The sequence below is a fragment of the Gadus macrocephalus genome, chromosome 15 (genome assembly GCF_031168955.1).
Source record: "Gadus macrocephalus chromosome 15, ASM3116895v1".
Taxonomy (NCBI): Eukaryota; Metazoa; Chordata; class Actinopteri; order Gadiformes; family Gadidae; genus Gadus; species Gadus macrocephalus.
The window spans coordinates 1,663,160-1,676,913 of NC_082396.1; the positions used below are offsets into that span (position 1 = coordinate 1,663,160).

Genomic DNA, 13,754 nt, shown 5'->3' on the forward strand with positions numbered 1-13,754 from the left:
CATAGGACCTTTAAGGGAAGTTTAATGAAAATCATTGCTGTTTAAGAGATGCTTTTATTAAAAGCAGCTCTGTAGTCCACAGAGGAGGTTCCCTTGAGCAAGGCACCTGAAGCCCCCGGGCTGCACTGCGGCTGCCCACTGCTCCGGGAACGCCGGGGTACCCCCCGTGTGTGTGTGTGCCCCCGTGTGTGTGGACAAGGTCACTCCTCTGTGTGTGTGTGTTCACCAGCTCCCGGACGGGTCAAGAGCAGAGAGAGAGAATAAAGGATACCTTAACTTAACTTAACTTAACTTCATTTAAATCTGAGGAATATGCTTCCAATGTTCTAAATGGGCTGTAGACTGGCAACAGATAATCCACAACAATATTAAAAACAATAATTGTAATTGTGCAATTACAATAATTGCACAATTAATTGCACAACAACGTCACCAGCCCCCCCGACCAGACCAGACACATCAAGCTCCTCTGTCGCTGCTTCCTCCTCTGCCCTCCCCGGATCACGACCGGATGCGTCGGCTCTTACTCATCTACATTAATCAATGATAAACATAAACATTAATGTGTAATGTATAACACTAATGAACACAATCCTAGATAAGATAGAGAGGAGAGCAGAGATAAGAGAGAGGAGGAGAAGAGAGAGGAGAGGAGAGAAGGGAGAGGAGGAAGAGAAGAGAGGAGAGGATGGAGGGGAGAAGAGAGGAGAGGGATAGAGAAGAGAGGAGAGGAGATGATGGAGAGGAGAGGAGAGAGGAGAGGAGATGATGGAGAGGAGAGGAGAGAGGAGAGGAGATGATGGAGAGGAGAGCTGACCAGACAAAGTCACGGTACTCACACACATGGGGAGTATCTTTACATGTAGTCACTGTGACCTTTGTGTAAGTGTGCAACACATGTTGGGTTGTTGTATATTGGAGATTAATTTACTGGTTCATCAACAACAAACTGTTACATTTCTTCAATGATTTAAAACGTTCCATCAATCTCAGATCATCAAAATTAAGGGTTTAGAAATAAACAATTTTATTTTTTGTATCACACTTTTTATTACAGAAACAGTATTTATACTGAGCACTATTTGACTGGAATGTATCTATTTCCCTGAAATGATCCATTACAATTATAATGTATGCCCCTACACATAACAATATTTGCTTTTTCTTTTTATTAAAATCCAAAAAAAAAAATGTGCAAGAACATTGAATTGTTTGGTCATTACATGATCAGAAAATAAAAAAACAATAGAACTGATATTTTTTTTTATTATATATACATGTTAATCCTCTAAACATGTTCTACATAACTGCAACCAATTTTATATCTTTAAACGGGTAAAATAAATAGAAGGAAAACACACACATAAATGGAGTGTAATATAACCCTTTATAAAGTGTTATATTACACAACTGCAGGGTTAATTCTTACAAATATTCTCCTCGTTAAATGACAGCAGTACGACATTAATGCAGATCTCTCAGATCTCACATAGTAGAGATTCTAATTCTATTCTAATTCAGGAAACAACATTAGTTGTTTTGGTCGTTTGATTATTTTATTATCAAACAAAGGTCCTAGTCTGTTTGATTGACAGGTGAGATGATCAGGGGGGCAGAGTTTATATTACCAACATAGAGGAATGGATAGAGAGGCTCAGTGAAGGTGCAGCCAGTAGCAGAGTAGATATGAACCCTGGCTTCCACATCATAGAAGGAGACCAGACCCTCATCATAATCAACAAACACCCCCACCTTCTGGAGCTCAGCTCTCAGAGGGAGACGGACAGAAGGGTTATCTCTAAATACCAACCCAGCCATGCTGTACCAAAGAGTCCAGTTACCCGTCTCAGGGGTCCCCCAGGTCCCACCTTTTCTGTCGATGGACTCTCTGGCCACTCCTAACCACCAGTCAGTGTTGTCTTTAACCTGGACCTCAAAGTAAAATCTCCCTGAGGAGAAGCTCTGCCTCGTGAGAACACATGTATCCCATGTAAATCTCTTAGGGTTGCGTGGGACTTTCTTCCTCACACCTCCATCATGTACTTGTTTCCCATCCTCAGACAGGATGAGCTGGGAATGAGCTGTATCAGGATCCAGAGTCACATCTACTTCATACTTCTGGACCCTCTTCAGTTCAGCATCACACTTCTTCATCTCCATGTTCAGTGTCTCCTCCAGCTGATCCAGGGATCTCCTCAAGGTCCCTACGTATGACGGAGGACGGACCTCCACCGTGGTCCAGTCCCTGGTGGGTGGAGGATCCTTCAGGGATCTGAAGGCCTGGAGGAAGTGGAGGTGGTCTTCAGTGTGTGAGAGCCGCTTCACCTTTGAGCTTCTATTGGTTAGATCTTTTATTTCCTGCTCCAGCTCTTTGATGAGGTCCTCAGATCGTTTCACTGTGGATTTCAGATTCTCTTTCACTGTTTGGTTGAAATCATCCCGGCCCTTTTCAACACAGCCTATCAGAGCAGTGAATACCTGCCCACCATGGGCTATCTCTCTGTCGGCGTCTTTGTTGCTCAGTTTCACTGTGTCTTTGATCACTTTAATCTTTTGTTTTCTCTCCTGGATCTTCTGTGGAACTTCAGCCCCTCTCTTCCCCAGCCGGGCTTTCTTCACTTCATATTCCTTCTTTAGAGGTACAACAGGATGGGACTTGTGGTCCGTCACTGTGCACAACAGACACACACACACCTGTTCAGTCCGGCAGAAGAGCTCCAGAAGTCGTTCGTGTTTCTTACACATCCTGTCTTCCAGACGGTCCATAGGCTCGACCAGCCGATGTTTCTTCAGCCCAGCGACTCTCAGATGTGGCTCCAGGTGGGTTTGGCAGAAAGAGGCAGAACACATTAGGCAGGACTTCACAGCCTTCTGCTGGGTCCCAGTACAGATGTCACAGGGAACTTCTGCTGGTTCAACACAAGGCTGCTCTTCAGACCAGGAAGTGGTAGCACAGGCCATTCCTAGACACAGACAACAAGGTTTATTTATCAAGCAATTATAGATTTCTAATTTAATAACATGAAGAGAGGTATTAACTTCTCCTCAAAGTTGTGTTGTTTTACTCACCTAGTTATTACTGTCTGTCCGACTATTTGTTCTATGATGCAGATTATTTTCTCACCTAAAAGAGAGAACTGCTTCCCCATCGGGTGGCTTTGGTTTATTTGAATGTTAAATTTCGTTTCCTCAACATGAGGTCCTCTCCTCTCTTCCCCTAACACCTGGCTCCTCCCCTAACACCTGGCTCCTCCCCTTACACCTGGCTCCTCCCCTAACACCTGCGACCTCCCGTAACATCTGGCTCCTCCCCTAACACCTGGCTCCGCCCCCACGGTTCACTGACGTTTCAAACTTTCACACCCTGAATGTTGAAGCATTCAGTAAAGGCAGCTTAAAATGCGTTGATATGTTCTCTCTTACTGCATTCAAATATTTAAAAAAAAGTAAGTAAGTAAGTTAGTAAACAGTAAGAGCTGTACAAATACATTTGACTTGATTTTGACTGTGCCTGCGTCTGCTAGATTCTAACCTCATGAAACCACAGAGTCATGTGACACGGGGTAGGGCAGACGAACCAGACCGACGAGTTCACCTTCAGTCAGAGTCAACAAACACTTGCAGCCGTGCGGCAGTTAATTCCACTGAATTAAAAATTGTTTTACCTAGAAAATTCACAAGTTATAAGACGGAAGACTTAATGTATTGTTTATAACAGTATGGTGGGGATATAACCTCGCCCCCCCCTTCCTGAGACAAATATTCCTTCACTTGTCAAATTACAGTCCTTAATAACTGTATGGAGAAATCAAAATGCATAATATTAATGATAGTGAAGTAATAATATTAAGAGACAAATAAATACAAATTCTAACTTTTTTTGTTGTTGTGACTGTGGACCTACGGCTCGCCCTCATATGTAAACCCTCCTTGTGTTTTACATTTGTATGCAAATTAACAGCAGCAGGGAAGGGTTGGACAGTGTTTAAGGATATTGTCAGGTTTCACAAAATGGCAGACGAGAACCCAATAGCACGACAAGAGAACCAGTTCAGGTGAAGGAACAGTGTTTATTCCAAGCAGAGGTCAAACCAGGTAGTCAATCCGTGTAGCAAATAAAACCAGTAGGAGCAGGCAAAAAGGAAGGTCCAAAGTCCAAACAGGCAGGTCAATCCAGTAGGCAGGTCAATCCAGTAGGAGCAGGCAAAAAGTACGCACATACGAGCAGGCAGGTTCAGAATCAGAATCAGAATGAGAAGACGCGGGAGAGCTAGGTAACACAGTAGACCAGGCATCTCCAAACTGCGGACCGCGGTCCGGTTCCGGACCAAGTGGCGGTCCTATCCGGACCCATGACCAATTTAAAATAATAAAATAAAATAAAAATGATTTCACTATACAAAGCATGATTATGTTAATAAAATCATTTCTCACTGAAATACAAATTGAAATGCAGAATAGTCTGTAGTACAGCATAAAAACAGCAAAAAGCAATGATCTTCACCGAGCGAAGATCATGCTCACCGAACTCCCCCCTCCCTCCGTCTGTCACGGCATGTGCGTAACAGCGTCACTCAAAAAATAGCCAATCAAATTTTTTGTTTACCGGAAGAGCGATTTGGAATGAGAAAATGGCTTGCTCGGTAATTTGACCCCGAAAACAGACATTTTAAAGATGAATGGACTGACCAATTCATGTTCATTCTCCCGCAAGGCAGTACAAAACCTTTGTTGTGTCTTTTATGTGTTGAAACCGTGGCGCTGTTAAAAAGCAGGAATATTAAGCGGCATTACGAATCCAAACACAGATCCTTCGAGGAAAAAGCATCCCCAGAAGTCAGAAGTAAGAGCGTGGAAAATATCCGGGCTGAGAGCTCAGTATGAGAGGTCTATGCATGTCTTCACACACTCATTTACAGGCCAGCAACGTGCAAATGAATGCTCACTTAAGATTGCATGGATTTTGGGGCAACATAAAAGAACTTGCAGTGACACGACTGTTGTGAAGGAGTGCTTGAACGCCGCTGCCGAGACGTTACTTGAAGGTAAACAAAGGGATGAATTGTGTGAAAAAATAAAGCAAATCCCAATGTGAGCTGCAACGACAACCAGGAAATCCGAAATGTTATCAGATGACGCACTGTCACGGTGTAACGGAGTAAAGAGTACAATATTTGCCTCTCAAATGTACTTGAGTAAAGTCATGAGTACTCCCAAAAAATGATACTCGAGTAAAGTACAGATCCCTCAAAATTGTACTTAAGTACTGTACTCAAGTAAATGTACTCCGTTACTGTCCGGCTCTGCACATAACATGCAAGGTGTGCAGCTCCCCCAGTGGGAGTTCTGTTGTACTACATCTATTGTAGATTCACCAATCTAAATGGGGTGACCTTTGGACATGTGAACACACTTAATGCGTAATGTACGACAATAATGAACACAATCCTAGATGAGCTAGAGAGGAGAGTAGAGATAAGAGAGAGGAGGAGAAGAGAGAGGAGAGGAGAGGAGAGCTGACAAGACAAAGTCACAGTACTCACACAGTTGGGGAGAATCTTTACATGTAGTCACTGTGACCTTTGTGTAAGTGTGTAACACATGTTGGGTTGTTGTAACTTTTACATTTCTTCAATGATTTAAAACGTTCCATCAATCTCAAAATCATGAAAATAGAAGTAGAAGTACATTTTTTGTATTTTTTGTATTACACTTCTTTTGTTACAGAAACGGCATTTATACTGAACACTATTGGACTGGAATGTATCTATTCCCTAGCCTGGCTATTGCCAGATCAAGCTCAATCGTAGTTTGCACGAGGGTCTTAACGTGGCAAAAACGTATCGGAAGCAGAAAGAAATGTATTGCTCTTCTCCATCTCCGGCAGAATGGGTGCGGCTACACAGTCGGTCTATTCCCCTGAAATTATCCATTACATGCTAATACAGGCCACACATTACAATATTTAACCTTTTATTTTTTATTAAAATCACAAGTGTAAGACATTGGATTGTTTTGTCATTCAATATTCAAATATATATTACATTTTCAAATTATTATTCATACATATTGATCCTCTAAGCATGTTCTACATTACTGCAAAAAATGGTATATCTTTAAACGTGTAAGAGTAATAAAGGGAAAACAGACACATAAATGGAGTGTAATATAACCCTTTATAAAGGGTTATGTTACACAACTACAGGGTTAATTCTTAAAGATATTCTCCTCGTTAAATGACAGCAGTATGACATTAATGCAGATCTCTCAGATCTCACATAGTAGAGATTCTAATTCTATTCTAGTTCAGGAAACAACATTAGTTGTTTTGGTCGTTTGATTATTTTATTATCAAACAAAGGTCCTGTTTGATTGACAGTTGAGATCAGTGGCGGCGCCAGAGATTTTTTTCTGGTGGTGCTATGGGGGTGCTCGGCGTTTTACTGAGGGTGCTATGAAATTAGGGTGATAGCATATGAGTCTCATTTTTCTCTACTACAACACCTCCCCACCATATCTTCACATATGTTTACACGTTTGCTCTCTAACGGGTCTTTGGGGAAGGCCTACATAAAAAGCGCCATTCAAATCGATCGTATTATTATTGTCATTAGGCTACTTCTGACGGACGCGCACAAAGCCGCGTTCATCTCCGACGGTCAAAATGGATGCAGCATGTTATAGATAACGTAATCCCAAATACTTCGCTTACCTCTTGTGTGTTGATTAAGGTTTGCGCCAGATGACTACCAGGTCACCACTACCATGAGTGACAAATTAAATTAAACATACCAAGTTCAATACACTTCTAACTAAAGACGGCAGATTAGAATGTCAGATAGATTAATTTACACAGGCAAAGAGTCAGAAATGCTTTTCAAAAAGAGCCGATCCATTTTCGTGATTTTGTGAACGCTTGACTTAAAATTGACCGATCGCCAGGATTACTGTTACTTAGCACAATCACGTTCACGCACGCAACGTGTCTGTGTCGTGCTACGTGAACAATCTGTTTATTTCAATCTGTTATTTTCTTTTGTGATTAAAATATTATTATCACACAATACAATTTATTAAGAACTCAGAATGAAATTAAATAACAATAGTAAATAAACCATTATTTTCTTGGGGGTGCTATGGGGGTGCTATGGCCAATCTAGGGGGTGCTCTAGCACCCCCTAGCCCCCCCCTGGCGCCGCCACTGGTTGAGATGATCAGGGGGGCAGAGTTTCTACCTTCTTTATTGAGCCATGGATCGAGGATTGGATAGAGAGGCTCAGTGAAGGTGCAGCCAGTAGCAGAGTAGATATGAACCCTGGCTTCCACATCATAGAAGGAGACCAGACCCTCATCATAATCAACAAACACCCCCACCTTCTGGAGCTCAGCTCTCAGAGGGAGATCGACAGCAGGGTCATCATTAAATACCAACCCATCCTCGTCGTACCAAAGAGTCCAGTAACCCTTCTCAGGGATCCACTCTGTCCGACCTTTTCTGTCGATGGACTCTCTGGCCACTCCTAACCACCATACAGTCTTGTCTTTAACCTGGACCTCAAAGTAAAATCTCCCTGAGGAGAAGCTCTGCCTCGTGAGAACACATCTATAGTATGTAAATCTCTTAGGGTTGTCTGGGAGTTCTTTCACTACACCTCCATCATGTACTTGTTTCCCATCCTCAGACAGGATGAGCTTGGGATGAGCTGTATCAGGATCCAGAGTCACATCTACTTCATACTGCTGGACCCTCTTCAGTTCAGCATCACACAGCTTCTTCATCTCCATGTTCAGTGTCTCCTCCAGCTGATCCAGGGATCTCCTCAAGGTCCCTACGTATGACGGAGGACGGACCTCCACCGTGGTCCAGTCCCTGGTGGGTGGAGGATCCTTCAGGGATCTGAAGGTCTGGAGGAAGTGGAGGTGGTCTTCAGTGTGTGAGAGCCGCTTCACCTCTGAGCTTCTATTGGTCAGATCTTCTATTTCCTGCTCCAGCTCTTTGATGAGGTCTTCAGCTCGTTTCACTGTGGATTTCAGTTTCTCTTGAACCGTTTGGTTGAATTCATCCCGGCCCTTTTCAATACAGCCTATCAGAGCAGTGAAGACCTGCCCACCATGGGCTATCTCTCTGTCTGCGTCTTTGTGGCTCAGTTCCACTGTGTCTTTGATCTCCTTAATCTTTTGTTTTCTCTCCTGGATCATCTGCGGAACTTCAGTCACCGTCTTCCCCAGCTGGGCCGTCTTCACTTCATATTCCTCCTTTAGAGGTACAACAGGATGGGACTTGTGGTCTGTCACTGTGCACAACAGACACACACACACCTGTTCAGTCTGGCAGAAGAGCTCCAGAAGTTGTTCGTGTTTCTTACACATCAAGTCTTCCAGACGGTCCATAGGCTCGACCAGCCGATGTTTCTGCAGGCGAGCGACTCTCTGATGTGGCTCCAGGTGGGTTTGGCAGTAAGAGGTAAAACACATTAGGCAGGACTTCACGGCCTTCTGCTGGGTCCCAGTACAGACGTCACAGGGAACCTCTGCTGGTTCAACACAAGGCTGCTCTTTTACTCGTACGGTTGTTCTAAACTGAGCAGCCAGCTCTGATAAGAAGGTATTGACCTGTAGATCAGGTCTTGTATGGAAAATCTCGTTGCAAACAGGACATTTGTACTGGACTTGTTCATCCCAGAACTTTGTAATACAGGTACTGCAGAAGTTGTGTCCACATGCGGTGGTAACTGGACTGTTGAACACATCCAGACAGATGGAACATGAAAAGTTCTCTTCAGACCACGACGTGTTAGCAAAGGCCATTCCTATAAACGCACAACAAGGTTCATGTATTGAGCAATTATAGATTTCTTATTCAATAACGGGAAGAGAGGTTTTAACTACTCATCAAAGTTGTGTTGCTTTACTCACCTCGTTCTTAATTTCTGTCCGACTATTTGTTCAAAAATGCATTTATTTTCTCGCCTAAAAGAGAGTATAGCTTCCACATCGGGTGGCTTTCTATGGATGTTAAGTTTCGTTTCCTGAACATGACGTCCTCTCCTCTCCTCCCCTAACACCTGGCTCCTCCCCTAACACCTGGCTCCTCCCCTAACACCTGGCTCCGCCCCCACGGTTCACTGACGTTTCAAACGTTCACACCCTGAATGTGGGCGCATTCTGTAAAGGCCGCTTAAAATAGGTTGATATGTTCTCGTCTTTACGACATTCAAATATGTCCAACTTTAAAAAGACTGGACTCAGAGAGCCCGGGAAAAAAAAGTACACTTTGTGTTTCAGTGGTGATTTGTGACTAACTGAGTAAGAGCTGTACAAATACATTTGACTTGATTTTGACTGTGCCTGCCTTTCCCAGATTCTAACCTCATAAAACCTCAGAGTCATGTGACACGGGGTAGGGCAGACGAACCAGACCGACGAGTTCACCTTCAGTCAGAGCCAACAAACACTTGAAGCCGTGCGGCAGTTAATTCCACTGAATTCAATAGGTTTACCTAGAAAATTCACAAATGATAAGACAGAAGACTTACTGTATTGTTTCTAACAGTATGGTGGGGATAGAACCCCCCCCCCCCTTCCTGAGACAAATATTCCTTCACTTGTCATATTACAGTCCTTAATAACTGTATGGAGAAATCAAAATGCATGATATTAATGATAATGAAGTCATAATATCAAGCGAGAAATAAATAAAAATCCAAACTCCGCCTTATTCTTCTTCAACCTGTCCCCAGGTGTCTCTGTGAGGATTTTCAAGAGTTTTAAATGTGTCATTTCTTTATGATTTGTTGCGGCTGTGGACCGACGGCCCGCCCTCATATGTAAACCCTCCTTGTGTTTTACATTTGTATGCAAACTGCCAGAAAGGGGTTAGACAGTGTTTAAGGATATATGTGGTAATGGAACACACACACACACACACACTAGGGATGGGCAAAATGATTATTTTCCGGGAACTAGTTTCCAGTTCAGTTCAAACGATTCGTTTATTTGATTCGTTCGTTACGTCAGATTATGTCATTTGGTGTCTGCCCCCCCCCCCCCCGCGAGACGGCCGTGAGCATAATATAAACCACTTCTAGGCTCTAACCCCCGTGAAAATCAAGAAGAAATACTATATTGTATAACCAAACGTCCCACCAAGATTTATACCACTTGCTTACTCTCTATATTTCATTCATGGTTTTACATTTATAATTTTATTTTACTTTACATTTAATTCTTCATTGTTCAGGCATTACAGAACTTTCATGGTCATAAATAAAAAATACGAACTGCAGTTTAATTTCTTTGTTTGTTCTTAAATTGACGTAGAATGGAGCAAAGACTCCTTGGATTGGGAAATGCGTTTATCCAATATACAGATGGAGGTCAAGTCTATTTTCGAAAAAATGTAGGGGGATATATGAGAGGCCCCACATCGAATGGTATGACCCAAGATACGTCAGACAGAGAAAGCGCGCATATTCGACGGTACCGCCTTGTCATTTGTTTACCCAGGTGCCATTGCAACGCCATTGCTACCTCTCATTGGCTGAATCTTTGAGAACGTTGTGGACTCAATCAATAGTCGCGGGGAGACGAAGCTCTGTTCGTTTGTATATTTTATTTACGTGACCATATTTTTGGTTTATGTTAAAAGAAAAGAATCAAAGAACCAGTTCTTCTTGTTTTGGGGAACCTGTTCTTGTCGTTCACGTTCGGGATTCGTTCGCTGTAACGAATCGGTCGCGACCGACTCATCCCTAACACACACACACACACACACACACACACACACACACACACACACACACACACACACACACACACACACACACACACACACACACACACACACACACACACACAATAAGATATCACGGCCAGTATCGACCTCTGCTCAGGAATCAAGCGAGTTCAGCGTTCCCAAAGCGTCTTGTGTTCAGGGGAAATCCCCATCTGATCAGGATCCCTGGTTTACTGCATGAAGGGAGACCCAGACGACCTCTGATAGCACCGTCAGGTCTGTGTTGGACCGTCCCTGAAGATCTATAAGCCAATCACCTGCTCACGTTGCCAAGGCGATGGCACTGAGACCAGGCATGCATGGCTTCTGACGAGGACTGCTGTAATAAACCAAAGAACTCTGATGAATCCCTCTCAATCGTTGTGAACAGAGTTAGGGATAGGATAGAACCATAAGGAAAAAAATATATACTTTTATTTTTCATTAAATTGAATGAGAATTGTACTAATTGTACCAATACTATTTAGCATTTCAGACGAAACTTGGTGAATACCTATAAGGTCATTAAGGGGCCGGTAGGAATGAGGAGTCTATCAAAGGGATGCCTACAGCTTGGTAGTAGACAGTGGAGATCGAACCCAGCGCCCTTTGTCTGGGGGACCTAACACCCCACCCAGACACTAAACGGACATCTCAGTCTGACCTCCAGTGTCCTCTCTGCCCCCACGGGGGTCACGGAGCCCCGTGGGGGCCGAGAGCGCCCGCTGCCCGCTGCCGAGGCACCACCGCCACGGTGCGGGCAGCGGGCAGCGGGGCTCCGGCGGGAGACAAGCGGGGGCAACAATCCCTTTCTCCTCCATGTCGCGGTTCATGTACTTCAGAGAGCCAGAGCCAATGTTCCTTTCCCCCAATTCCTTCTCAACCATGGCTGAGATAACCCCCACTACGAGCTGAGATAACCCCCAGTACGAGTCTCGTTGTGGAAGTACAGCAGCACGGTTATCCAAATAACCGATCGTACCGATAACGCCGTCGGGGTGGCGACCACCCTTGCCCACGAGATGGGGCACAACCTGGGCCTGTCTCATGATGCTCCAGGCTGCGTCTGCCGGTCCTCCCAGCCCCAGAGCGGCTGCATCAAGGCCCCGTCACACGGGTAGGGAGATCACCTGCCTCCTCTGAGCCCTCAGCACCACACGCGACGCCACAATAAGAGCTACTCCATCCACGTTTATCTATTGGATATATTTATTAACAGTCTGCTGGTTTATTATCAGAAAAGCACAGACCTTTTGTAACAGTTTAACCTCAGTTAAACTCGTCTCTAGCTCTTAAAGTTGAAACTTGGTGAGCGGTGTGTTTCTAACAACCTGGCACTGAACATCACCAAGACCAAGGAACTCATCCTGGACTCCCGACGGAGCAGAGCCCCCCCTGCCCCCCCTGTACATCAACGGTGACGGTGTGGAGCGAGTCCACGTCCTCTGCTGATCTCTCCTGGTCGGTCAACACCCCGGCGCTGGTCAACAAGGCCCAGCGGCGGCTACACTTCCTGAGGGCGCTCAGGAGGGAGCATCTAAACACACGGCCGCTGGTGACCTTCCACCGGTCCACCGTCGAGAGCCTGCTGACCCGCGCTGTGTCAGTGTGGCCCTCAGGCTGCACGGAGGCCGACAGGAAGAGACTGCAGAGGCAGTCATCGGCCGCCCTCTGCCTTCCTGAAGCACCATCTAGGGCTCCCGCTGTCTCAGCAGGGCCAGAGGCATCCTGAAGGACACCCCCCACCCCGGCTACCATCTCCTCAACCTGTGGCCCTCTGGCAGGCGCTTCAGGTCCGTATATGACAGAACAAATAGACTCAGGAACATCTTCTCTCCCAAAGCTGTCACCATACTGAACTCAGATCTGCACTGATGTTTGTTGTCTGTTTGTGGTCTTTACTGTGTATTTAAATTTTACTGTGTGTTTACATTTTTATTTATTTAAATTATTTATTTATTTATTTATATTATTTATTGCTTTTGTATATTATTATATATTATATATTCAACAACATGTGTGCACTTTTATGGAGCTGCTCATTGCATTTCGTTGTACTTGGTACAATGACAATAAAACTTTCTATTCTATTATATTCTAAAGAAGAAATAAATTGTTTATAACTTAACCTTTTCATTAGAGTTAAAGACAACACTTATGTGAATGTAGTGTTATGTAGTATTATATTATTCACGATTTTTCTTTTGTCCTGTCCAAGATTCTGTGATTCTGTGATTCTTTATTTTCTTAGTTACTATATGCTGTTGCGTGTCTGAGCCAATAGATGGCAGTGTGGGCTAAATAATGCAGTTCTGAACCACTAAAGTGATGAAAGGAAAAAAGACTGTTTGGATGAAGGAATTTCCCTTATTTTGTGTTTACACAGTTACTGAAACACATTGGTTTACAAAGTAAACTATATATGGTAAATATGGGAAGTGGATGCTAAAAATGTGAAGACAAAGTAAAAATTAGCAGTCCCGAACTGAGAGTCTGTGGATGTGACTGGAGATTAAGGGGGGGGGGGGGGCAGAGGGGCTGGGGAGAAGAGGGGGCGGGGGGGGGGGAGGAGGAGAGGGGGAGGGGCTGGAGAGAAGGGGGCGGATGTTGTCTCCCTTCGTTGTGAAGGAGATGAAGCTGTTGCACGGCTGCTGCGTGTTGTCTGAGTGTAGGGGCTGAGGTTTGAGGAGATGATGTACGGTTGATAAAAGCTGCTTGGAGTTACCAGGGCTGTGGTTGATCATGTGGGGGTAGAACCGGGGCCGTGTCACTGAGGGGCTCGCTGTAGGCCTTCTGATGTTCCCGCTAGGCTAGTTTGTGAACAGCCGGTCCTGAGTCCTTAAACGCCGCTCTAGGACACGCCCCGTTCTCTTCAGCAGTCGTAGCTCACTGGTGTACCGGGGGCTGAGCACGGGAAGGGGACGGTTCTGGGCTGGACTGGGGCATGGCGGTCCAGGAGGGGGCTGAGGGATTGATTGTA

The 13,754-nt window shown here is 44.6% G+C and overlaps 3 protein-coding genes across 3 annotated transcripts in view; 1 reads left to right on the forward strand and 2 right to left on the reverse strand.

The window, feature by feature from the left end:
• LOC132473805 (disintegrin and metalloproteinase domain-containing protein 8-like) overlaps positions 1–13,754 on the forward strand; it is a 107,334-nt gene that overhangs the window by 67,247 nt on the left and 26,333 nt on the right. The gene's annotated exons all lie outside the window — the stretch shown is intronic.
• The window catches only part of LOC132473796 (E3 ubiquitin-protein ligase TRIM39-like), a 78,400-nt gene that overhangs the window by 53,220 nt on the left and 11,426 nt on the right, over positions 1–13,754 (reverse strand). The window lies entirely within an intron of this gene.
• The window catches only part of LOC132473800 (zinc finger protein RFP-like), a 46,390-nt gene continuing 33,639 nt past the window's right edge, over positions 1,004–13,754 (reverse strand). Inside the window, exon 2 of the mRNA XM_060074075.1 lies at positions 1,004–2,963. Within this exon, the coding sequence (XP_059930058.1) occupies positions 1,576–2,961 (1,386 nt within the window). The 5' untranslated portion in view covers positions 2,962–2,963 and the 3' untranslated portion in view covers positions 1,004–1,575. The remainder of the gene's footprint in view (positions 2,964–13,754) is intronic.